Below are 26932 nucleotides of genomic sequence, written 5' to 3'. Positions count from 1 at the left end.
TTATCTTCTCTCCCTTCTGAAACTAAGTACTATGTTACTTACATTATTATTTCGGGATTGATTTAAATACTTGTTGGACTACTTCTTTTATTGTTCATTAGTTTTAAGATGAAACCTTAATATGATATTAGAGTCAGAGCCGAACTTCTTTACGTTGTCATGGACCAAAAAATATCCTTTAGTTATAGGTCAAATGTAACTTTTCGCCTGATCTGACAGACTTATATGGAGTAGACATGTTAGAAAGTAAATCTCAAGTTCCATATGTCACTATACTGATTAATTGAGCCAAAAAAAACTGGCATGGAGACGTTTGAATTTGATATCTTTATTACTGTTACAGTAATGTTTAGAGAGTTTATATACAATTGTACTAATTCTGTACCTGTACGGTATTGTTCACTTATACGGTTGTACTACACGATTCTACCGCAAGCTGATTAGATTGGTTAAGCAATATAATTAGTTAGGCTTAGTTAAGAATCACTATGGTATAAATACAACCTGTTGCAATCATATTTTCATTCATCACTTCATAGATATTTTCTTTTTCTCTCAACATTTTCTCGTCCTTTCACTTTATTTCATGCTATACTTATGGTATCTATATCTCATAAGTGAGAACCGACCTTATACAAATCATAAGACTACAACAAAAATAAAGATTTTAAGGCCATCGTGTTTACCAACCTTATACGAAGCCTAATGAGATGAATCTACATAAGTTTTCAAACAACACCAAGAATTACCACACCATTGAGCAAATTCACAAGTGACAGATACAATATTTATAGTATGGTGACTGTAAAATAAATATTTACAAAGACATTAGTGATATTTTACATGCATATATAATTGGTGTTGTGCTTAATTAGAAGCAGTTGCATGTCCTTCGAAGCTTGCCATTTTTTCTAATTATATTTGCGTTCTCTTTTGCTTTCAGCTCTTCATTCCTTCTTCTTTCAACTAATTCGTAATCTCATCTATATTTTTTATCTTACTTTGATATTTCTTCATCGCTTTCACCCCTTTATGCCCATCCATTTTCAAAGTCTTCAAGTATTTAAGCAGCACGTACTAAATTATTATATATAATAATAATTTCAATCAAGCAATAAAGTATATGGTTGAGATGAGACAAAGCTCGTGTTTATTTAGCTTGAATTTCGCTTTCATCTTCGTTTTCTTTACCCATGAATCTATTTTCTCTATTAACACAGTTATTTATGCACTTAGTGTAAATGATATGAGCTATTAAATGACCCTCAAAATAATGGATTAGTTTGAAGACAATTTAATAGTCCTTACTCCTTATCATATGCATTTAGTGTATAGGTTAGAAAAACCCTTTTCAACCATGATATAAGAACATAATTGGAAACAAAAAAAGAGATAAGATTTTTTGTAATTTCTTTTAAAAAATGAAATTCCACCTGGGAAACATATATGTGATATCTTAGATTTTATCTATACGTTATCTAAGAGATTAACAAAAACATATCATATCAATAAAAAAGATTAAATCTTTATTATTTTTACTTATATAACCTCCAATAATATATCTCACTTCTAATTTATGTTGAAGTCCAAACTATTTCCTATGGATATAAATTACGTTTGCCAACTGTACCGAATTAAACAATTTAAACCATGATATAAGCATACTAAAAGCAACGTACTATATCATATATATATATATATATATATATATATATATATATTAATTCAAAATACTTAGTCCAACGTGAATATTTAAAATCTGAAAGAACATTCATGACTAAGATGGCACGAAGAAGTTACCAATTTGGACCTTAGAAACCGAGCAAAACCACACCATAAATAGATCCATCCGAACTAGTCTTTTTGACTCCATATTAATGAAACTCATGGGGTTCTTCTGAACTCCACCTCCAACCATATTCTTCTACCATTTCCTTGCTTCTTTTCATATTCAACTTATCTTTGTACCAAAGTCCCTACACCGCCACACACTATACCCTTGTGACCCTCATTAAAAGACAGAAAATATTAAAACAAGCACGGAAATGGGAATAATTGCTTCATTACTAGTAAAAATTTCTTACATTGTAATTATACTGTTTGGTAACAAATAAAATTAAAGAAAAAAAGGTTGAGCTATAACTAACTAAGAAACGATGAGTCTCAGTTTATGAGGAGCAATGATCCGTGCCAAATATTGTCTCTTTGTGTCTGCCATAGTAGTGCGGCTATATAGAAATTACAACTTCAAGAAGGGGAATCCAATATTATAGAATATAGAGTATAGACCCATATAAGGTATTCCAAGAAAGGTGGTGGTGATGAAATGTGAATAAACTAGGAAATGGGTTTTGCCTAACACTAAGAAAGGTAGGGTCAGATTGAAGTTACTGTTAAAGATTAAAGATATATCATATATGCCTTAGTATATACTAGTACTTGTAAGGTGGCTTGGGAAATGGTTGAATCAGTTGTGAAGTGGGTTTGGTCCAGAAGGAACTAGTCTCTTCTCTTCACCATATCTTGGATCAATCCCATTTGCCTTGGGTGGAAGTGGAAATGCAGGCAAGTTGCTGTGTATTCTTTGAAGTTTCATGCATAAAGAACGCGAGTTTCTTTTAGAAAAAGAATCACAATAATAACGTTGGTGGTGGTTGTTGTTGTTTCTTGAAGAAGTTGGAGATGGAAGAAGTGGACTAGGTTGGCTGCAATTTGCTGAGGAGACAAAAAAGATAAATAAGATAGCCAATAGGGTGATGATAACATTGGCACTTGCATAAACTGTGGGTGAAGAGAGAGAGCTCTTCATAATTTGTGAAACAAAGAAAGATGAAAGAGTAAAGTGAATATGGTTTGTGAAGTGGTGGTGTAGTTTAGAGAGAGGGGAAAGGGGTCAAAGAGTGATGGGAAAAAGAGGGTAGAAGGGTGACATTAGCCAAAGTGAGAGTATTAATGCAAAGCCAGAGACACACATGAAGTGATATAGGTGCTAATAAAACATAGGGGGACCTCACTCAATTTAATTGGTTTTGGGGTGTTTTGTCAGAAATCTCCATCTCTCATCAAACTGAGTCACAGTTTATATATGTAGGCATTGGAGTTACGTGTAATGTAGTGTTGGGAATGATGGATTATACCATTTGTTAACATGGATTTCAAATATTTCTCCCTCCTTATATGGAATGGACTTGAGTTGGCTGGAGAGTAGTATTTAATTTCCCATGCGCTTTTAATTATTCATTTAATCTCTTATTTGTATTTTGATATCATAAAACCAAGACTGAATATCATATTTTAGAGGAATCAAAGCTCATGTAATTCTCAGTAAGTAAGAAAGAGAAATAAATTTTTGAGGAGCCCTTATTTATATCACTTCAGAGGTGGTATTTTTAATAGAATTCTTAAGGTTCAAGTATCTTCCTTTCTGTGATATTCCCTTTATCTTTTCCATATTTGGAGAGATTTATCATTTATTATGGAAACATATCTTAGGATATATGGGTAGTAATTATTTTTCCCCATGAACTTCCACGGATCCATGGGTAAGAAGAAGAAAAAGAGAAAAAACTCCACTTCTTACAGACTTTACAGGGTTCCCCAAGAATTGAAGGAAATATTCATGGATTGAGAACTAATTTTTGAGTGTTAAGAGTAGGTTTAAAGATTCTGTTGAGTTGAGTGATCTTGTCATTGCCCATTATCAAAGGGAGGGATCTTGTTATAGTGTTGTTATCCCTGCTCCTGATGAGAGAAATTGTATACATGCGACTTCAACCCTTATACAGAGCCACACTCCACTCTAGAAGAGAGAAAATTCTATTTTGTAATGAATTTTTAAGGTTAAATTTAACTTCAATATATCTTTGTTATTTGGTTTTTCAATATTTTTTCATAATTGACTTCTCTAGAGAGTAATAGAGATGAGTCTCACTACCTTCTAGAATGCCACTTCATAATGTCATACCTAGTTAAGTATTTTATTGTTTAATGTTATGGGTTGAAGTAAGGATTTGTTGTCCCAAAATATGTCATAAATCATGTTTCGCACCAATAAAAACATATCATATTAATTAAAAAATTAAATATTTATTACTTTTTCATTAATGCAAGACATGATGTAAGACAACTACAAATCTTATTCTCAATGTGAAACTCGTAAGTCCTATCTTTCACTATGGGATTATAAGGCATGGATAGGAAAGGAAAGCACAAATGATAATTTGCTGTCCTAGTGGCCAAATCTGGACAATAAGATAAAGCCAGTATGCATTATCATATCTGGACAAATTATTATTAAAAACCCAAATGGACCAATGGGAAAGGCACAAACCCAGAAATATTGGAGGGATGTTTCGGTCATTAACTACTTTCATGCACATGCAGAAGGAGAGATAACAACAAACAATATTTTAGCTCGTCTTCAATGAGCACAATCTCCAAATTCCAATATATTAAGTAAATGCAAGAAAGAATAAAAAGGATAAGAAGATAAACACAGACTTCATCTTCTATCACTGACTTCTCCCCCTTTTCCTCACAGGTCACAACATTATTTCTACACATACTGAATTAGAGTTTTGCAGCAATGGCTGCTCTACACTTCTCAGCAACCTTTAGGCATGCCAACTCACCTTTACATTACAGTTCCAAGTTAAGAATCACAGGTTTCACTCAAAGAAACAGTATTTGCCAGCTGTTTTTCATCAGAAAATCAAACTCCACAAGGGCACTAAGAAAGCTCGTTATTAAGAATGTTGCCAGTGACAAAAGGCAGGAACTGAATGAACCATTGTCTCAACAAGGTTGCTTACTGCTTCTCCCAATCTTTATGTTTCTATTGAGCTAAAACATCCAAATTTCTAAGGAAAGTCTAGTTTAACAATTGCAGGCACTTTGGATAATTTTGTAGCAGATTCTGCATCTATTGCTTCTAGCATCAAATATCATGCTGAGTTCAAGACATCCTTTTCTCCTGAGAAATTTGAGCTCGATAAGGCATACCTTGCAACTGCACAAAGTGTCTGTGATTCTCTCATCATAAATTGGAATGCAACATATGACTATTATGAGAAGATTAATGTTAAGCAAGCTTATTATATGTCCATGGAGTATCTACAGGTTCATTTTTATGTTTTCTTTATTTTACTTAGATTTCTTAATTTTTCTTTCTTTGTTTATATTTTAATTCTAGCTCTTGGTATTGTACAGGGCAGGGCATTGCTAAATGCAATTGGTAATTTACAACTCTCGGGTCCTTATGCTGAGGCTCTCAGAAAGCTGGGTCAAAATTTAGAGGATGTAGCTAATCAGGTCTAACCATGTTATGGCTTTCCATTATTGCATTACTTTCTTACTTTAAAGCTATGAAGTGATTTGGTTCTGTTTCCTTTTTTGACAATCAGTTAGTCCTATTGGTAGAATGTAAAGAGTAACTAGTATGTTCAACAGGACAGGAATAATGTCATCTTGAGGATTTCAGTTGTTATTATCCATCAGAAATCAATGATTAATTGCATATTTTTGTAGTATATGCGGAACGTTATTTTTCGAACTAAGCCAAGTTATGAGATAGTCATGTAGAAGGCTATGGAGATAATGTGTTTGCCACATAGCTTCTTAGTGTGTTTTATCATCACCAATGTATACCTCCCAAAATCTAGAAGCTTTTGTTTTGAACTGACCTTAGTAGTAGTTTAGTTAATAGGTGTTGGACACCAATTGTAGTTTAGTTTCTAAATTATCTGGTATGTCTTTGATTGCTACTAATAAGCTAGGATTTCTCTGGACAATAAGGAAAAGGTTCATATTTGATTCCCGAGACTCTGAAATGAATCTTTTTTAGGGAATGAGAAAGTACGTTATCAATAAAAAAGTATTCATCTTGCATGGAAACATACTACTAAAAGAGCCACATAATCCTTATGAGTCAAATAATAGAATTAAAGACATAGTGAACAATTAATTAGAGCTTATTTAAAAGCAGATTCATATAAAATTTTCAGGAACCAGATGCTGCCCTTGGGAATGGTGGATTAGGTAGACTTGCTTCTTGCTTTTTGGACTCATTGGCAACACTTAATTACCCTGCATGGGGTTATGGACTTAGATACAAGTATGGTTTATTCAAACAGCTTATAACAAAGGATGGTCAGGAGGAAGAAGCTGAAAACTGGCTTGAGGTATTATTCTGTTGTCCCAGATCATGTCTCATACGTTTGCATGGGACACGATTCCCAGCAGATCTCTATTGTTATTTATATGCATCAATATAGTTAATAGCTTGAAGCTGTTTTTCTTATTAGGGAGGCATGCATGGTTCTTTAATTCTTTTATTGCCTATCTATGCGTGCTTTGCAAGGCTATCCCTATGAGCAAGTTACAAGTTTTTTTTACTGACTGAAGTGTCTCTTTACAGAAGGGAAATCCTTGGGAAATTCTGAGAAATGATGTCTCATATCCAGTTAAGTTCTATGGAGAAGTTATTTCAGGGCCAAATGGAACTAAACAGTGGATTGGAGGAGAAAATATATTAGCTGTTGCTTATGATGTTCCAATACCTGGATACAAAACTAGAACAACTATTAACCTGCGGTTGTGGTCCACTAAAGTTTCACCAGCTGAATTTGATTTGCAAGCTTTCAATACTGGAGATCATGCCAAAGCATATGCTGCCATGAAAAATGCAGAGAAAGTATTTCGATACTCCTTTATTACTAAATACCCAAATTCGACCCAAAAAATTACTTCTCATAATTTAGTATTGGAAAATGAGCAATTTGATCCTTAAGAATCTATAATGTCGGTCGACAAATTTTAGGGACACATTAGATTCTACTATGGACTATTTTGACCGAAATTTGTCATACTTAAATATCAAATTAAAATTTGTCATTGTCCAGCGATTAAAATAGGGGTCACATATTTTTTGTCAGTTATGAACTTGAATATTTAGTCCTTCTCTTTTTAACATTTAGAATGTTGTAATTATGATACTTTTGCACCCAAGTTTAGTGCCCTTGTTAAATTTTATAGAGGTATAATGAAAGGTTATATATGCCAGTTGCCCACAAATAAATTATGATGGATCATCCTTCTCATCCACCAATAGTTAGAAACGTTTATTTGCATTTATAATATTTAAGTTAAGTGGACAATTTGCATGAATCACTATTGATTCTCATTTTTTATGTTACATTGCAAACAGGTTTGCTATGTGTTGTACCCTGGGGATGAATCCTTAGAAGGAAAGGTACTGCGATTGAAGCAACAATATACATTATGCTCTGCATCTCTCCAGGATATTTTTGCACGCTTTGAAAAGAGATCAGGAAATACAGTAAACTGGGACACTTTTCCAGAAAAAGTGGTGGTTCAAATGAATGATACTCACCCAACACTCTGCATTCCTGAACTGATTAGGATATTGATGGATGTAAAGGGTTTAAGCTGGGAAAAAGCTTGGGATATTACCAAAAGGTACATCATTTAACACCTTCTGTTTATTCAGTTCTTTATTAAAAGGATATAAAGTCATTATTAGACCTTCAACTAATAACTCAAACTTCTAGTAGAGTTGGTTTTAATAAAGTCTTAAAGCCTCAAAGTTCAGTCCTTCGTATCCATTAAATTGAATTTTGGCACAAAGTAAAATGGATATGTGCTTTGTCCACACTTTAGTCCAAAGGCCATTGGTCCTTTGCAAGTTGAGTTTTGGAGGGGAATGAAAGAAAATGAAAGGCTTCAAAACTATGAGATATACTTGTGAGATGTCTCCGAATCCTTCAATTTCTCTTTCTTTTCATCCGAAACCCAAATCACAAACGGGAATGGGACTTTGAGACGATACGAAGAGTTAGTATTTTAAAATATTGTTTACTTGTTTGAGGATATTTTTTGGGTAATGATAACATGTATTCTTTTGTTCTGATGTTCGTTGTTTATTTTTCACTGCAATCACTTGGTACAAGATTCCTTCTGCCACAATATGTATTCTTTTGTAGTGTTACTTTCCTATTTAACTTTGATCTTTATACACAGTCTGATCCCTCTTTCAATGGCTCTTCTGTTAGAACGGTTGCTTACACAAACCACACAGTTCTGCCGGAAGCGCTAGAGAAATGGAGTTTGACACTTCTTCAGGATTTGCTTCCTCGACATGTGGAGATAATAAGAAGAATAGATGAGGAGGTAATGGTTTAGAACTTGTGTGGATTTGATGTTCAAATTATCATGTTATATATAGTTCTTGGTTCATTTTCCCAACCATGTTTTTCATTCTTCCTTTTGAAATGTTATCTGTATCTAATGCCATGTATTTATGTTTTGTCAATCAGTTCATACATGAAATTGTTTCCAAGTATGGGATAGATGATCTTGACTTGTTACAACAAAAGCTTAGAAAGATGAGAATACTAGAAAATATTGAGTTACCCAACTCAGTGATAGAGCTGCTTAATAATTTAAAGAAGGTTCCTGCCTCTGAGAATGTGAAAGAAATTGGTCTTGATGATAATGATATAAAGGCAACAAAAGATAAAGAAGATGATGAAGCTGGGGAAGAGGAACAAGAAGAATATGACAATTTTACTAGGGAGGATGCTGACAAGAAAACGGAGTGGACATTCAAAGTTGATCCGAACCTGCCAAGGATGGTTCGCATGGCTAATCTTTGTGTTGTTGGTGGACTTTCTGTCAATGGAGTAGCTAAGATTCATAGTGAGATTGTGAAAGATGAAGTTTTTGATGAATTTTACAAGGTGAGAATAGCAGCAGAATGTTTCTGTATTTTCATGAACAATTGCTCATATGGATCCCTATATGTGAATCCAGAAAAATGCTCATTAAATCTATCTATTATTTAACTATTGACAGTTGTGGCCAGAGAAATTCCAGAATAAAACAAATGGGGTGACCCCTAGAAGATGGATCCGTTTTTGTAATCCTGATCTTAGTAACATCATAACCCAATGGATTGGAACAGATGATTGGGTAACAGATCTTGAGAAATTGGCTGTACTTCGCAAGGTAAATTAATTTAGCTAAGCTACGAGTACTATTTGAATAAGGTAATTTTTATGTATACTATATATGTGCAAGACTGGTCATATTCATAACTTGATAAGTGACTCATTAATCAAATGTCACTAGACAATTTTTATGGTTTTTTTATAACTTGAGCATATCTTTTAACAGTTTGCAGATAATGAGGATCTACAATTGGAGTGGATGGAATCCAAAAAAAGAAACAAGATTAAGGTTGCATCATTTCTCAAAGAGAAAACTGGTTATGTTGTCAATCCAAATGCAATGTTTGATGTACAGGTTGTTTTTCAGCCATGAAGCACATACATTAATTTTTCTGTCTCAGATAACATTTTTATTAAAGGAGGGACTAACTTCCATTTGCATCTAGTTTGGTTTAAGAAAGTACTATTCATTTTCAGGTGAAGCGAATTCATGAATATAAGCGGCAATTACTGAATATCTTGGGAATTGTTTATCGCTACAAAAAGATGAAAGAATTGAGTGCCGAAGATAGAAAACAAAAGTTTGTTCCTCGGGTTTGTATTTTCGGGGGGAAAGCATTTGCAACATATGTTCAAGCCAAGAGGATAGTAAAGTTCATCACAGATGTAGGAGCTACAGTCAATCATGATCCAGAGATTGGAGATCTTTTGAAGGTATCATACAACTTGGGTGATCAGTAGCTGCACATAGCACATGACCATGATAGTCATGCCAAGATTTTTGTTGCCTGTGCCTAATGATGGGGATGAACACAAATCTAAATGCTTTATTTCATGTAGCACCAGGTCTTAGACCTCCTTTGTGACAAAAAAATATGTTCTATATGCTATAATCCAGAGAATTTGGTTCAACTCTAACTCAAAAATTTAACTAGAAAATGGTACAGTTAAATACTTCAATATTTCAGCTAAAATGCACTAAGTAATTCACAGCTTCATGCTCATCCTTCAGACTTGATTATAACCAAAATGCAGAATCTAGAAATATCCCCCTTCCAAAATAAAAGTATAGGATGCTGGCTGAAAATTCTGAGGAGGTTTACTACAAGGAAATGCTAAAATTAATATGGTGAAGGCCATTAAACTAACCCCTTCTGTTCTAATACAAAGTCATAGAATTAATCTCGGACTCTCGGTCTTTATCTTAATCTGTAGGTTGTATTTGTCCCTGATTACAATGTCAGTGTTGCTGAAGTGCTGATTCCTGGCAGTGAGTTGTCCCAGCACATCAGGTACTTTTCTTTTAAGTTAATTTTTTAATCTCAAAATAGTTTAATTTTGGTTTGCAATTAGATTAGTTGATTTATATTCTTGTAATTCCTAATTGAATTCATTTTCTAAACCTGATATTGTCATCTATGCTATCAGTTTTTGTTTTACTCTTCTTTTTCTTTTTGTCTCATGTTTAGCACTGCTGGAATGGAGGCTAGTGGAACAAGCAACATGAAATTTGCAATGAATGGATGTGTACTTATTGGAACCCTTGATGGTGCTAATGTTGAAATAAGAGAAGAGGTTGGAGAAGATAACTTCTTTCTTTTTGGTGCAAAAGCTAACGAGATCGCTGGGCTGCGGAAAGAAAGAGCTGAGGGAAAGGTAAGTTTCAAATTAAACCAGAAAACATAAAACAGCATTTGGTGAAAATAAATGTAAATCCTAGTTACTAAAAAACCTTAAGCTAGCTCACCTTTCTAATCTCAGCAATGAAATCATGACATGAATTCCCATATTATGTATTAGCTTAAGTTCTGGATATCATAAAAATAATAAGTTTTAGAGTCATAAAATTTGGCTTCTATAGATCCATTAAGCCATTGTTATTTATGTCTTAACATAGACCCAGTGGAGTTATCATAATAATAACAACTTTTATGGTATGTTCCTTAATGTAAATGCAGTTTGTATCAGACCCAAGGTTTGAAGAAGTGAAGGCATATGTTAGAAGTGGTGTTTTTGGCCCTTACAACTATGAAGAATTGATGGGGTCATTGGAAGGAAATGAAGGGTATGGTCGTGCTGATTATTTCCTTGTTGGCAAGGACTTCCCTAACTACTTGGAGTCCCAAGAAGCAGTTGATGAGGCATATCGTGATCAAAAGGTGAGTAATAACTACCTCTCTGGTCACATTTAAATAAGTTTCTGAGCCTAATAGCTTTGTCCAAATTAATTTGCATTAATTTCTCATGCACATAAGAAATGATATGGTATTCATTTATGACATATCTCTACAACACCCGCAAGGGAAAAGAATCATCTCCAGTATTGGAGAGACAAGTTATGCAAATAGTTGTTGTATCAAGGTTGTCATGTAACGATTCAAATTTTGCTGTTGTTGTTGGTGCAGAGATGGACAAGAATGTCAATTTTGAACACAGCTGGTTCATACAAATTCAGTAGTGACCGGACTATTCATGAATATGCTAGAGACATATGGCAAATTGAACCTGTTGTCTTGCCTTGAATAGTTAAATATTGAGTTTTTTTGCATATTCAGCTTGTTCCTTATCTCAGAATTAAGTTCACAAGCGCTTGAAAACTGAAGAAGGGGTTAAGTTCTCTTGAATAGCCATGCAAAGAATATGTGAGCTTTTGTTGCCCTGGGGAGAGTAAATCTTAACTTCATAGCATTTTGTAATGCATTCTGATTCTAAACTTTTCAATTAAATTCAAATTAAATTTCAATCTTAACTTAAATTAGAATTAGTGACACATCGAAAGATATACTTTGTCGAACAATAGATTTTCCCCAAGGTTGACACCGTCGGACTATTTGATCTTCACGTTATAGAAGCATCACTTTCACCCTCACTTTACACACCATCAATCAATTTAGTTGTTGACTAACTTTCATTAATTTAGAAATCTCAGTGTTGTTCCGATCTACGATTGTGGTGTCTCCAACATAATCCGGTGTGATTTGCTGCCTATCATTGCGTGTACTGATCCACTGTCGTGGTTGCCACCACACCCTGGCCGTGGATCCCTTTAAAATGCAGCCTTCTCATATTCCTCATTTGCAGGAAATTAATCAAATCTGAATATGACCAAGGTTTTACAGCCTGCTCATAAAATTCTTTAAAACAGTCAGTAGTCCTAACTAAGTACTAGAAATCAACTATGTTCTAACTCTAGGTGGCAAAAATTGTAGCTAACCAATATTTTTTGTTGTTGATAAGGGAAATAAAATTAACAACTAATTATAACATCAAGAACATAGTATAAGAAGAAACATATTTACAAATTATACAAATAATTGATAGCATACATTGCAACAACATAAATATTTCTTAGAAAAATAAATAATAAAATTGAACATTTGTGTTTTGGTTCTCTAATATGCATGAGTTTGAATACTTGGATAAGCTATTGTTGGAGGGGTAACATTGAAACAAAACACCCTAGTGGTTTCTTGTGGAGTCTAGAAAAGGCAATGTCATGAATCACAATATGTCCATTTTTGTTGTTGGGAGTGAACCAAGTCCAAAAAAAACTGCATACTTCAAGTCACACTTCCACATACTCATTCAAAAAATCACCCTCTATCTGATGCCTATAAATATAAAATTCTAATACGCAACAAAACCAAGCATTACATTCTTTCCCTATTTTTTATGAGTGGGGATCCACTTATTCCAACACTAAATTTTAAACTTACTCATCATCTTGACCATCAAATTTTATGGTCATCTAATGATTTAGATCTACTCACTGATTCGAACCATTGGATTTACCTAGTTTCTTGGAGTAAATGGATCCCTCCCCATTTTTTATTGCACCTCTTAATTTTCAAACCCATTTTCATATAAGTGAAGATACCATGAACCAAGTTTTCGTAAGCAAAGATGTCACACTCTAATACTCATAATTCTTGAAAATTATTTTATTTGTTTTTTCCTTAATAGAGGGTGTGGATTGTAAACTATAAATAGAAAGAACCATTGTGGTTTAGGACCATAGAGAACATCAAAATAACACCAGAGAAGGGCAATTCACAATGGGAAAGAATAATAGTACTGGAGAGGAAGTGCAAAACAAGCAAGTAATATTGAAGGACTATGTTACTGGTTCCCCCAAAGAATCTGATATGTACATAAAAATAAGTACCCTTAAGTTTCAGGTCCCTCAAGGATCAAATGCCATTCTGGTGAAGAATATTTACCTTTCTTGTGATCCTACCATGCAATTCCAAATAAGGAAAGCCCATAAACATCATTCGGACTATTACACCCCTGGCTCAGTAAGTTTTGATATGGATTAAATTGATATATCTTCACTTTTTTTGGTAAATTATATCTTCTTCACTTTGGATATAAATAAATGTTTACTTTAGTCCCTCAGTGTTTCTTTTACACTTTATGGGGTTGCTATAAGGTCCCTCCAAAGATTAATGCAAAACCGATCACATATTTCAGGGACTAATTTATCAATAAGAAAAAACTAAATAAGGAAATGGGAATAGAAAGTAGAGTCCTTTTATGAGATTGGTCAGATTAAGCTAAGGATATGAGACTAAAAGCCTATTACATCTGCTATGTGCCAAGAAAAGGAAAGATTCTTAATCTACAAGAAAATAATAGGAATTTCAACTAAACTACCCGAAAGTTTGTAACATGTTTTTTATTTAATGTTCATTATTTTCTCTGCATTCTCCAAACTAAATTTGATAAACTATTATGATGCTTCAATCACTCTTGAGCTTATGTTGAATTTTGTTGCTCTTGTTTCATTTGGTTTTCGCCTTGCAGCCTATAGACGGATTTGGAGTAGCCAAAGTTCTGGATTCAGGAAATCCTAATTTTAGTGCAAGTGATTTAGTTTGAGGGACAATTGGTTGGGAAGAATATAGTCTCATTGAAAGACCAAATTGGCTCTACAAAATCCACCACATTGATGTTCCCCTTTCCTACTACACTGGAATTCTTGGTAATTAAGTTTCTTAGAAACAATTTTCATCATAGTTGTGTTAATTCTAAATGAAATGCTAAAAGAAACAAATTTATTATGACTTAATTTTGGTTATTTTGTGATGTTTTTTGTTTTGTATTTAAATAGGCATGCTTGGTATTACTGCATATGCTGCTATCTATGAAATTGGTTCTCTAAAGAAAGGAGAATGTGTCTTCATCTCAGCAGCAACCGGTGCTGTTGGTCAGTTGGTTGGACAATTTGCGAAATTGATCGGTTGTTATGTTGTTGGAAGTGCAGGCAGTAAAGAAAAGGTACAATTTCTGTCCTAAACATCACATGATCCGTAGAATTTGATCATTCTTAGTACAATCTTCTGCTAGATATGCACCTGAGTCCTTAGCCCCATGATATTTATCTAGGTTGATCTTCTAAAGAACAAGCTTGGGTTTGATGATGCTTTTAATTACAAGGAAGAGCCTGATTTGGATGCAGCTTTGAAAAGGTCAGCAAAGATTATATAACATGGGACTAGAGATAGTTTTCCTTAACATTTCAGCTTAAGGCAAATCTTGGATTCTTAATATGGTGTGTGAAATAAAGCCATTCTAGTTGAAATTTTGGATACATCTAATGGAGAAATTATTAGGTGGGAATTTATTTTTCAGCCCGGTCTAGTGCGCAAGACTCCTACCAAGTGGGAATTATTTGTCATAGACAAATTTCCGCACGGATTTGTGCAAAGTATTTTTTTTTTTAAGTTATCGTTATTTCTAAATGGCTCACCCAACCTTATACATTTTAAGTGTTAAGTTGATTGTCTTTTTCTTGTAGAATACTCTCTCTAAGTCTTAAAACTCATTCAACCATAATTATTGGTGTATTATCTGTCATTAGGTGCTTCCCTGATGGAATTGACCTCTACTTTGAGCAAGTTGGGGGTAAAATACTTGATGCAGTGCTCTTAAACATGAAGTTCCATGGCCGTATTGTTGTGTGTGGAATGATTTCACAGTACAATCTTTCTGAGCCTGAACCTCTAAAAAATATCATGCAGATTGCATTCAAGAGACTAAGTATAAAAGGGTTTACACACAGAGATTACCATCATCTATATCCAAAGCTCTTAGATACTGTGCTGCCATACATTAGAGAAAAGAAAATAGTATATGTTGAAGACATTGTTGAAGGACTTGAAAATGGTCCAGCAGCTCTTGTTGGACTTTTCAGTGGTCGCAACTTTGGAAAACAAATAGTTAAACTTCTTCACCAATGACCATTCAATTATCAAATGTTAATGCAACTTTTGGTTCTGGTGTTCTTAATTTAAAGTATACAATAATAAGTAATGAACACTGGGGTGTACAATGGACTATATTTGTTTTTGGTACAGGACTATGTTATATTGAACAAATAGAAACTCAGAGTACTCGAGAGACAAATACACATTTTTATAATTGACAGTGTCCTTGTTCTGCAAATTTTAATTTAATGTTTGGAGGACTAAATGGATATTTTTCAAATTTCGAGTAATCGTATTTTTCCTTTACAAATAAATTTGGGTTTTTATTCTAATTTAACAGTACAAGTTAATGGAAATATAAAAAATTGATTTCTTTTCGTATATATATCCATTCCATGTTAGCATCTTGTACCTTAATAAAAGGATTCCATTTGTTTCAAGCAACAATATCGAATCCCACACTAATGGATAATCAACATATAACTCAAATAATCAGCATCTTGTAGACTGAAATGAAAGAATCGTATAGATGACAAGGTAAAAGATAAAAAATAAAGCAGTTTCATATTGCTGCATTAACATCGCCAAAAAAATCATTACACTCATAGAGTGTGTGAACAAATTCCCCAGTGATATTCCACAGTGAAGCATCACAAAGGTGTCTGATTAGAATAGTAATGAAAACGGAATAGCAGAACAGGCAACCCCCAAAATCTATTGATTTTCCACTAACCATTAGAACCAAAGGACCAATATAGTAAGTAGTAAAATGATTATCACTTTCCTTTTCAGTTTCCTTTGCACTGCATGACTATCATGATAAAATGAAAATCATTTTCTACCATCAGATTGCGAACCCATTTCGAAGTTAGGTCTCGTAATGATAGTATTTTCTTTACATATACAATTGTGCTTGCTAGCAGATACATAAGGCTTCCATAGATTCCTGTGTTACACAGGCACTCTCCTGCCTCTATAGCGGTCAAACAACTGCAAATTGACAGAAAATTAGCAAGTTCAGTTTGAAATTCAGCATATTGTGTACATCAATAAAAAAGGCTTCAACTTCTAGAAAAGAGTGGGAAAACCTCCACATAATATTCAACATTCTTGCATAGAACCAACTACTAACATCAGATTTTTCTTCCATTGTCCTACACGGTCAAAAGTTGTAACAGAATACATGTATCAGGAGTTCAGGACCTCTTCCCTAGATATCAGGGAACTGATGCATCATTTGTACCTCTACATATAGCCCTCACTGAACAAGTGAAAACGTTTCTAACTTTAAAAGCTCTTTATCCAACTTCAGTATTACAAGACTACAATTTACATGCTATGTAATCGTTGGGCTTACTCGCTGTCCTTTGTCAATCTTTTACATCTATGAATGAAACCCAAGATGTCGCAATGAACCAGAGCAACTAATAATTTCTTGATGACTTTAGTGAAAAAATATTATTGATATGGTATCACCCAGAATGGTAAATGAATAAGATGATTCAGTGAAGAACACAAGCAAAGCCATTTCATAACAAATAAATACATACCGATCGGACAAATGGCTGTTGAAACAACCAACCAAGTACAGGAACCTTCTGTATGAAAACAGACAGTGTAGGCCAGAAACCACTGCATAGTATAAATCCATTATTAGTTTTATACATATAAACATAAGTAAAAACCAGAGTTTCTTTCAAATTCCACTAAACCTGAATAGCACGATGAACCCATAAGCCTCAACGATCATGCCTAGAATAGGCCACCCGATGATGAGAATAAAGAATCCAATACCAAATGAGATTGTCCCCTAAAAGGAAGGTGAAAGGTGAGAGGAGAATATTTACAATGAAGAAAGCACATTACACTAATTGAAAGAGACAGTAAACATGTAAAAACTTACCTTGAAATTACTTCGTTTCATGAAGAATTGCATAGTGGATTTTAGCCCAATGGTTAAGGACACCCCAGAAACAAACAGGATCTGATTTGAGCCACAAAAAGTTAACAAGGTGTCAGAAAAGATGCTATTAAGCAGAACAAAATATGAAGCAACTACTTAAGCAAGAAACCTGTAATAGCTTAAACTTACATTTCCCATGGCTAGCAATCCCTTGTCAAAGAAGAAGACAATCCCAAGGAAAGAGAAGAATACACCAAAGCCAGTTAATCCTAATCCAATCTCTGTATAATAGGCCAAACACATACATTAAATATAATAACAATAATCAAGCCTTGCTCCCCACTAGGTAGGGTCGGCTACATAGATCGAACAACACCATAATGATCTATCGTATATCATGTCATGTGGATCATGCATTAAATATAATTAGAACATAAAATTGTCAATAAGTTGACAAATAGGACAGAAGTATATACCAAATTACCAACTGTAAGGTGAAAAATAATTAGTACAGTTCAGTCAAAACCATACTTCTGCCAACCAGAATGACAGAAGAAGACAAAGGCACCAAAACATGTCTTGAAATCTGTATCTAACAGTATATGTCTTAGGACAATTTTCTTCTTCCGAGAATCTTAAGAAAATATGTGTTTGGATACCATACTGTACAATGTGAAAAGCAATTCCATTATTGGTAGATTACAATTACTTCCAATAGGTGATGTTATTACTTTCACAGAATCAATTTCACTACAGCACTCGGTAAAACCACTATCACAATTGAGATTGTTACTTTTGACAACAGAAATGGATCATCACTTATGAAAATGACTAACATGTCTAGCTTTTTGCTTAAAGACTTTGGTGGGAAATTATGTTCTTATTTCCTCTAAGTTCCCTTGGCTTCAATATGAAGCATCTTGACAATATATTCTCACACATGAGCACCAAAGACAAATGACATCACTTATCTATCATAAAAAAATAATGAAAGTAGATCACTTCATATAATATCATTATCATTGATCTAAGAATAAAATATCAAATATCTCACTTACTCTTTCTATCATTCATCTCAAACGAAACCATTTTACCAACAATTCAGAAGTTCAAGCACCTTGCCTCCTCTGAAATATAAAAAATAACCAATCTAAGTTAATAAAACTAATGAGGATCATATCCTACATGAACATTTTAATTTGAGGATCATACTGCAAGATCACAACCTGGGAAGACTGAAATCCAAGAAAATATTCTAACAACAGCAAGTCAGCAACTACTAAGAATTCAGTACCAAAAATATATTCATCTCCCACTGAACAAGGAAAGTGAATTCTAAACATAAAATGTTCAGAATATAAATCCTGAAACATGGACATTTCGACTATAAAAACATAACATATCAGATAATTTCCAAATCCAGAAGTAGATCTCAAATATAAACATGCCTATTTTTAATGAGGCAACGATGTATAATAGAGTAAATACACCCACACCCCCGGAGACTTAATGAAACTAAACAAACCACTCCGACATTCTTTACACCTATATCAGGTCGGAGAGGTGTGAGTGCAATTTACTCTATATAATAATACTTGTGTTGATTGCTGGTCCATTTGCTCAAAGCAGCTTAACATGTGTCATAGTCACCACTACAGAAGGTAAGTAAACATAATTTAAGCTAGCTAATATAATGAAGCAATGAACAAATAGATAACTTCACAAAATTTATTTATAACCCTTAATAAAACCCTACTTTTCAAAAACAATAAACACAGGCATTAGCCAATAACAATTATTTCACTCTTCTTTTCCAATTGGCAATTAGTGATACTTTATTCTCAAGAAAACGAGTACACAGACCATTATCTCATTTTCTAAACTTGTAATCCAACTAAAAAGCGCTACTCGATTAAAATCAAAATAATCCTTCAAATCTAAGACCAAACCAACACAATACGAAAATAAAATTGCAATTAATGATACTATTTAAATGAAATAGATACGAGAACTTGAATCCATGATATGAATTATAGATCGCGAGAAAACGAAATATAAAGTGAATAGAAAAAAGACATGAAAATAAAAAAGACGATGTTATTGGTAAAAACCTGTAAGTTTAGGTCGGAAAATAATTAAGATATTTGATTTTGGGTGGAAAATGAAGATAATGGTTTATAAGGTTAGAAGGAGGTGATAAATGAAGGAAATGATGAGAAGGGAGGGTGAGTGAGGTGTAACCGCCAATAGGATGGTGTCTTACCGGGTAAGCATGCCAATCTTGCAAATAAATGCTATTATTTTTACTTTTTTTTAATCGATTTATATACATTTATTATATCATAATATTGTAATGCTATTTATTTTCACGTTTGAATGATGATAAAATAGCAAATGCATAACTGATTTTTAATGTAAATTTATATGTTTTGAAATTGTTCTTACATTTATTAGTCTTAATTCTTGTCAATGTTAAATTCGGATGAAAAACGTTAACATAGTTTAATGAAAGTCACCTCAATATGGAATAAAATAAAAAATATCACTTTACAAGAATAATACTAACTATCTATCTATTTATTAAAAATAAAAAACTTCAGAAAATCACTTTTAAAATATAAAAAATTTCTTATAATTAGGAAGTGTTAATCATATATGAGATAAAAAGACTACATGTATCAATAATAGTCTCATTAGCTTATAAGGCATTCACTTTTAGTTTCAATGTTTACCATTCATCTAATTTTTGCAACATAGAGATGGTCTACTGTGGGCCATTGATACTGAATATATAGTATGGCAGAAATACGAGCTTATTTGAATATATGATTTATCACTTCTTACATGATTATTACATTATGTATTTAAGATAAATATGATACATGGTTTATAATATAGATTATAGAACATGGATTAATGATAGAATTAGATAACTAAATGGTGGATTATTTGGTACTAAATGGCCCATTTTAAACGTTACCATCTTTTGTATGCATATATTTACAATCTCTATCAGGAGAGGTGAAAATTCTCCAAAAGAAATCATATCTCAAGTATTTATAAATATGTTTACAATCTTTGATTATTATATTCTTTTATGATTCTAGAGAGTTGTGTTTGACAGTTTGATTATTGAGTGTCCTTTAGAATCTATCTAAGGATAAAGATAGAATTTTTTTTAAAACGTAACATTTTGATTGTAGAAGACATAAATTGAGACACAATTATCCGTCTTTAATAGTGTCTTATTTTCCGTCTCGGACCAATCATATTACCACATGAATAATAGAAAAAAAATTAAAATAAAATTATCATTGATATAAAACATAGATTGACACATAGTTTGTAAGATGTGAGTGATTTATGTACTCTACCTGAAAGCATGTTGAGATGTTGTCTTGAGTGGGCACATGAAACCAAGAGCTAACATAATAGCAGTGGTCCACGCATACATTCCAATGGGTAAAAGAATTGAACAAGCAAGCCAAACAAAACTTACAGTGATTGGCATTAGAAAAAGGCACACAAATCATCCTTCTATTAGAACTATGTGTTAGACATATACACATGGAGCAATTATAAGCTTTGCTATCTTCAGTTGTAAAAGGAAGACCTTACAACCACTTCAACCCACATTTTTATCTCAATATATTAAATAAAATAAAAGTTTGTTACTTTGTTTCCTCATAGTTCTACACTTCTACTAACTAGAGTAATTACCTTTGTCAAATCTTCAGCCTCGAGAAAATGCAACCACTTCTCTTTTTCAATGCCCAAGGATAAAATTATATTAAACATAAATTTCTGGTGAAGGAAATTAACACCCTCCTCATAGAAGCCACTCATATAATGAGCATAATGGACTCACCATATTGAAAAAAGGAAATGAGATATTCAAGTTGGGTTGAAAATGAAGCACTATTATTTAGGTCACTGCTTATCACTGATAAGATGCATCAGCCATAAATTAATAAAGCCATAAAACTATTTTTCTACATAAGGATAAAAAATTGTAGAACCCCAGAAATGAAAAAACAACAGAAAGACAAATATTCTCAATAATAATTAAATTGGTGAAGATGGATGTATTATTTGCAGCAAAGGAAGAAACAAAATTTTCAACTGAGACACTAGCAAATTGCCATGTTCTATTAACATGAAAGGAAACAACTACATTCTACCAAATAAAAGATATAAGGAGCTAAGAACAAAAACCATTTACCACCCACTTGGCTGTGCATTGCAATTGCTTTTTTCATCATATAAAGACAACATTTTTCAGAATTCCAGATATTCAGGTACCTCAACAGAAGATGCTTCAAAATGATGCAAAGCAAAACCAAGGTTTCTCATTTTCTTATTCATCAACAGGAGCTGGTAGATTGAGATCAATAAGGCGTGGACCTTGGTTGATTACCACAGTGTTTTCTTTAGAACCTCCAACAAAATGGGATCTTTTATGACCTCCTAAGGCTTGGCCTGACTTGAAAATCTTGTAGCATATTGGACACTCATGTTCTCTGCTTTTCTTTGACTTCAACTTCTTCTTGGCCTTGCTACACTTCTTTCCATTCAAAACCTTACTGCTATGATACTTTGGAGCAGGAAAAGAATCAGTGTCTGAACTGTTTTCATCACTCTCATCAATTGAATCATAAGCCAAGCTCTCATTATTCCATCCTTTTTTACCAGTCTCATAGATTTCATCACTATCAAACATGTTTTCTGTCTTTTTGCTATGACCATGATAATCACAGTTTGTTGTTTTTCTAGAATCAAACTTCCTTGTAGTTCCTTCATTTCTATCATAATCCAAATTCCCCATCACTGATTTCTTCTTGAGTACAGTTAAAGCGCATTTGCTTCTCCCTTTATTCATGCTCAGCATCTTCCTTGATTCAACATTGTAATCCTCAAACTCAGACTTAAACTCATCGTTTGAAACCTTCTCTACAAGATCATAACCATTAGAGACAAACTTGTTACCATTTTTTGCACCTACCCTCATATCAACAGATGAAGATTTTGCTGCCTCTACAACAACCGAGTTGTTTTCAGAAGACTCAGTAACAAAACCAAAAGGACCCTTATGGCTAGAATCTTTGGACAACAACATCAAACACATTGCAACCTCTTCCTGTTCCTGCTCTACCTCTGACACAGAAGAAGAACCATTTGCCAAAGGAACAGAAGAAGAATATGTCTGATTATTGCTAAGGGTTTTGAACCTCATTCTCTTGGATCTCTTTGGATGCTTCAGAATATCACAATTCTCCTCAGTATCAGATTGATTATCCATAACCATTTTCTGTTTCTCAGAGTGACAAGCCATGTGGCCACAAAGAGCTTTCAATGATGGAAAGCCTTTTCCACATTCTTTGCAGAACTTCTCATCCTCTTCTTGTTGTTCCAAAGTAGCATTGGAATGCACAAACCTCATTGTTTTCTTGGGGTTCTCTCTGAGGACATAACCAGCTTCACTCCATAAATCCCTCTTCTTCTTCATTCTCACACCATCCAAGTTTAGATCATCACATTCAGCATTAGCATTCTTATTATTTCTTTCTTCAGTCATATGAGTCCTGATGTGACCACCTAGACTCTTCCCACATGGAAAACTCTTGCTGCAATACTTACACACAAACTTCTTCTCCTCCATTGGATTGATATGATGTAATGAATCTTAATATCTGATCCAAATATATTTATATACTCAAGTACACAACAAAGTAAACCAAAAAAAATATAAGAAAATTTTCTATATCATAAACATACCTCTATAACTCTATTGATAGCAGCAGCAACAACCCAAATGGTGAAAGTAGAGAAGAGAAGTAAGGGATAAAATTTGAGATCACAAAGTTTAATTCTTTTTCAGCAGATAGTGATGATCAGAAGAGAATCAAAATGATCATCAGATGTGACAGTTCTACAAATACAAGATCCGACCCAGAAAAGGGGATAGACCCCTTAATTTCCGTTTCCCAATAGAATTTAATGTGGTTTTGGATAGAAGAAGAAAAAACAAATTTTGAAGAATTGGGGTTTGTTTCTGCTTGCAACTAGTGATGGCCTGAAGAATAAGAATGAGCAAAAACCATGACTGTTTCTTTGGTTTATCTCTCGTTTGTGTCGTGTGTTTAGTTGAAGGAGAATTCCATGCATAAAATGATGTAACAAAATAAATTGATAAGTGATGCTATTCGCCTTTGAGCTGACAAAATAGGCCGAAACCATTGGTTTCATTTTGAGCCCACCTGATATATCAGTGGATTTATGCATATCAAAATCTTTTTTCAATTCATCATAAAATATTTTTGATACGGTCCAATCTGATTTAAATCTGAGTGAGCCTCTAGCCAAAAAAATCACATATTTACATTAGAAAATTGATTAATTATGGAGTGTAAACTAGTATGTTTTTTTGCAAGAAAAATCACACTTATGTAGTGAAGCTCAAGTTTGAGATGAGTCTCTCTGAACACAATTGTGCAACCCCAACTATCATTTTTTTTCCTTGTAATACCAATAGTATTCCCTCGTATTTTTTGGTAAGGAACTAATCATTTTTAGGATTCGTATCTGCCTCTCCTAACAAGGCAACTGTTATTCTCGGTAATCGAACTATCAACCTTAGAAATAATTTAAATTATTCAATAACAATGTGGTAAAATAAAAAGCCTAATACAACTACTAATTATTAAGGAGAGTGAATAAATAATTTAAAGTATCACTTATAGTACTTAAATTAATTTACACTACCAAAGTCTATTTTAATTGATAGATAGTTGGATTCCTTGAGCATTTAGTTTCAAGTTTTATTTTTTTTAAGGTGAAATTCATTAATTAAAGTGAATAAATAATTTAAAGGATAAGTAATGGAGTAGTACCTAAAATAATTAGCTTGGCGAAGTATATTTTAATTGATAAATAGTTGGATTCCAAACATTTTGATCAAAGTTGGATCCTTTATTTTGAAAAAAAGAAATTCATTAATGAAAAAAATGAGTATATCAATGAAAAGTTAGGATAGTTATCAAAGTATTCCCACCTACAAAAGCATGTATTCTTTGGCTAATGAGATCACATGTTGCTTTATTGTCTGACCTACGAATAAAGGTGAAGACTCAAGAAGAAATCTCTAAGTTTATTGTTATCAATATTTTTTTTTACAATCAATTATATTTCCCAATTTTTAGGTAAAAAATTAATCTATTTTTGGGTGTATCGTTATTTATTACAACAGAGTCTTTCTCATGAATTGCATTTTTAAGCTTTTGATTTTTTTGATAATTTAAGAAAACTTTACACCACTAAATGAACTTATTGTTGTTCTATTCAACTCACCACTAGATCAACCTATATGATTTTTTATTAGGATGTTTCTATCCCACTTCTATAGAGTCTAGACCTTGGGGAGTAACATATTTGATATGCATGGCATAACAAAATATCAACATCCAAACTATCTTTGGATTATCTTGCTTTTAAGCACACAACTTTTACAAAAAGGATAAATAATCTACAAACCTTTATAATAAAGACTAGAGGCATTGCCTAACAACAACTTAACATAACAAAAGTTAGAGATTACACAAAAAATATGAAATCTCAATCTTGCTTTCAAGCACAGACAAGTTAAAGGTCACAATCTCGAACAAGGTATCAATTAGAGCTCCTTTTCAATGGTGTATTGACCCCTTGAGTCATATTAACTTGTTTTTTAGTTTTTTGTGTCATTTGGCTGATTTATCTATGTCATGCCTTGGAAGACACAAGGAAATTAGATTATGAAATATAGCAAATATTAGGAAACTATGCCCATTCTCTTTAATTTATTGATAATTGATTGAAGTTGGATGTGAGATTTGCTGACATTACTCAAGTGCTAAATATCCATTTTAATACCCAATTTCTAAAATATACTCCTATCAAATTAGTTTATAATATCTTAAACGTTTATTAAAGTTGGTAGTAAAAAATAATTACAAGGCTTAAATAAAAACACTATAAAAGTTATTTCCGTTTGTGCAATTCACTCGGGCGGAAAGATGCTTTAATAAATTAAAAATAATTAGACTGTTTATATATCAATTTTATATGTGGATTAAATTAGAAGTGAAAATAGCAACAAAATGCAGTTGAATTTTTTAAAGATGGTATTAGAAGTTAGATATTAAGATAAAAAAAGTTGAAGTTATTATTTATTCTTATAATCTCTATCTGTCTAAAAGATTTTGACTTCAAATTTATCTAAGACAAATTATTGGTGGAAGAAAATAGAAAGATAAATTAGGTTGGGAGATATCACATGCTATCTTTATATTTTTTAGGTTCTTCCTTTCATCCTAGATTGGTATCAATAAGTATATTCAAGGAGGATCGTATAACTTATTCAATTGTTATATATTTATTTGGCAAAAAATGAGAGAGTAGTGTTTTAACATAGTCCAATCCCTATAGTCATCGAAACTATGAGATGAAAAGAAAGGTACTTGTTTACTTAGTTAATAACTCCATACGTATTGCACCATTATCATGGGAAAATGAGAATTATAGGAGGAAAATTGGAAAAGGGGGTGATTCAAAAGGATCAGCTTCTGAATTTCATATTGGCTTGGAAACTATTTCCTAACAAACTAGAAATAGTTAAAAGTTAAAACTCCACCATGTAATTTGGTCCCCAAACTATTAGGGATAGGTCTGTAAGATTAGGTTCCTTTGTTCTTAGTTCCAACATTTTATCATTGTCTAAGCTATAATAAACTATCATTTTTTCATGAAGTTAAAAAAATATTGAATTTATGAGAGCAAGTTATAATTAATTAATAATTTGTTTTTGTATGTAATAAAATAAAATTTTAAAATAACCATAGCTTTATATGAAACCATATTTTATTTACCCCCAGCACATAATTTTTTTCTGTTGCTTCTTTTAACCTCTCGTTTTATTTGAAACCATGTTGAGTCTTTATCATTTATTAGGAAGGTAATGAAGAAGCTCCTAGAACTCAAAAAATGAAGAAAGCTTGATGAATTTCTTGTAGTTTTGAAAATGTTCATTAATCTATAGGTTTAAATCATACACAGGAACTAAGGAAAACTTCAACACCATCACCTTCTTCAACATCTATAAATTCTCATAAAGGGTAAACACTTACATACACTGTCATCTTCTATCAAGTTTCTATAGTGATTATTCTTCTCCCCTCCTTTCATGGATGTTTCTGGCAGACCCTCCTATTTTATGGTCTATTAACCTTTCAGTTCTTTTTTCTTTGCTGCCAATTCACCCTTCAATAAGTCTTACAAAAAATGCCATTAATTATGCAGTGATAATGAATTGTTTTTAGTTTTCCACATGTATCTTCGGACTGGAAACAATCATGTCTGAGTCGGGAACATTCACAAGTACGTGGGGCTAACTCTCCCGGCGGACATTTTTTCCATTCACAAGACTCGAACCCGATACCTTGCTTAAGGCGAAACACCTGTTGGTTGATAATGAATTGTTTGATACATTTACTTTCTCTTTCTAAGGTTGCCAGTTTTAATCTCAGACATCTATTATCATATGAATAAATAAATGGTTGAAAGTTGTTTGAGGATTTATCCTCCAAAGCTAGTGGAGAGAATGTTAGCAGGCTCCTTTACCAAGAGGGTGAAGTTACTATATGTAAAGGGATTTGGTCACATTACACAACATTCATATCTCGCCCATTAGATCGAATTGGAACTTCCTAAGACAAGATAAAGGCACATGCTGAATTAGGAAACATGCAAGACACGTTCGCTTCACGTTTTTTCTAGGCATCCCACTTTAAAACGAATGAGAAACTTTATTTTGCCCCTTC

At 33.0% G+C, this 26932-nt stretch overlaps 3 protein-coding genes, 1 long non-coding RNA gene and 1 pseudogene across 7 annotated transcripts; 2 read left to right on the top strand and 3 right to left on the bottom strand.

Moving 5' to 3' along the window:
- On the top strand, positions 4468-11590 carry LOC109349531 (alpha-1,4 glucan phosphorylase L-2 isozyme, chloroplastic/amyloplastic-like). Of its 2 annotated transcripts, XM_019590366.1 has the most exons (16): positions 4469-4802; positions 4889-5118; positions 5209-5310; positions 6003-6179; positions 6416-6691; positions 7205-7476; positions 8070-8187; positions 8334-8549; positions 8595-8756; positions 8872-9024; positions 9193-9321; positions 9444-9680; positions 10182-10258; positions 10436-10622; positions 10925-11125; positions 11372-11590. In XM_019590366.1, exons 1-16 carry the CDS (start codon positions 4586-4588, stop codon positions 11486-11488), a joined length of 2871 nt encoding a protein of 956 aa, XP_019445911.1. In that variant the 5' UTR covers positions 4469-4585; the 3' UTR covers positions 11489-11590. The 2 variants fall into 2 exon arrangements, with proteins under 2 accessions (XP_019445910.1, XP_019445911.1); XM_019590365.1 differs by having other exon boundaries at positions 4468-4802; positions 8334-8756.
- On the bottom strand, positions 11506-26617 carry LOC109349540. The gene is made up of 3 exons (XR_002107991.1): positions 26605-26617; positions 23575-23579; positions 11506-11668 (listed from the first exon to the last, which is right to left on the bottom strand). It is a non-coding gene; the product is annotated as an uncharacterized LOC109349540 (long non-coding RNA).
- Positions 12813-15282, top strand: LOC109349535 (annotated as a pseudogene).
- On the bottom strand, positions 15721-19321 carry LOC109349538 (vesicle transport protein GOT1-like). 3 transcript variants are annotated; one of them, XM_019590375.1, is made up of 7 exons: positions 19190-19321; positions 18137-18205; positions 17268-17359; positions 17079-17159; positions 16888-16985; positions 16726-16807; positions 15721-16165 (listed from the first exon to the last, which is right to left on the bottom strand). In XM_019590375.1, the coding sequence occupies exons 2-7, from the start codon at positions 18165-18167 to the stop codon at positions 16127-16129; spliced, it is 423 nt and encodes a 140-aa protein (XP_019445920.1). In that variant the 5' UTR covers positions 18168-18205; positions 19190-19321; the 3' UTR covers positions 15721-16126. The 3 variants fall into 3 exon arrangements, with proteins under 3 accessions (XP_019445920.1, XP_019445922.1, XP_019445919.1); XM_019590377.1 differs by lacking the exon at positions 19190-19321 and adding an exon at positions 18373-18538; XM_019590374.1 differs by lacking the exon at positions 19190-19321 and having other exon boundaries at positions 18137-18295.
- Positions 21124-22783, bottom strand: LOC109349534 (zinc finger protein ZAT5-like). The gene has a single exon (XM_019590372.1). The coding sequence runs from the start codon at positions 22735-22737 to the stop codon at positions 21436-21438; it is 1302 nt and encodes a 433-aa protein (XP_019445917.1). The 5' UTR covers positions 22738-22783; the 3' UTR covers positions 21124-21435.

This window comes from Lupinus angustifolius, chromosome LG06, assembly GCF_001865875.1.
Source record: "Lupinus angustifolius cultivar Tanjil chromosome LG06, LupAngTanjil_v1.0, whole genome shotgun sequence".
In the NCBI taxonomy this organism is placed as follows: Eukaryota; Viridiplantae; Streptophyta; class Magnoliopsida; order Fabales; family Fabaceae; genus Lupinus; species Lupinus angustifolius.
The sequence above is the reverse complement of the archived record's forward strand: the minus strand, read 5'-3'. Positions and strand labels throughout refer to the sequence as shown.

Coding starts and splice junctions, on each gene's coding strand:
- LOC109349531 (XM_019590365.1), top strand. CDS start 4,586: ATGGCTGCTCTACACTTCTCAGCAACCTTTAGGCATGCCAACTCACCT. Junction 5,311..6,002: donor TAGAGGATGTAGCTAATCAG/GTCTAACCATGT, acceptor TAAAATTTTCAG/GAACCAGATGCTGCCCTTGG. Junction 9,025..9,192: donor AATTGGCTGTACTTCGCAAG/GTAAATTAATTT, acceptor ATCTTTTAACAG/TTTGCAGATAATGAGGATCT.
- LOC109349538 (XM_019590375.1), bottom strand. CDS start 18,167: ATGGTTTCGTTTGAGATGAATGATAGAAAGA. Junction 17,160..17,267: donor GATTGCTAGCCATGGGAAAT/GTAAGTTTAAGC, acceptor GGCTCAAATCAG/ATCCTGTTTGTTTCTGGGGT. Junction 16,986..17,078: donor TGAAACGAAGTAATTTCAAG/GTAAGTTTTTAC, acceptor CCTTCCTTTTAG/GGGACAATCTCATTTGGTAT.
- LOC109349534 (XM_019590372.1), bottom strand. CDS start 22,737: ATGGAGGAGAAGAAGTTTGTGTGTAAGTATTGCAGCAAGAGTTTTCCA.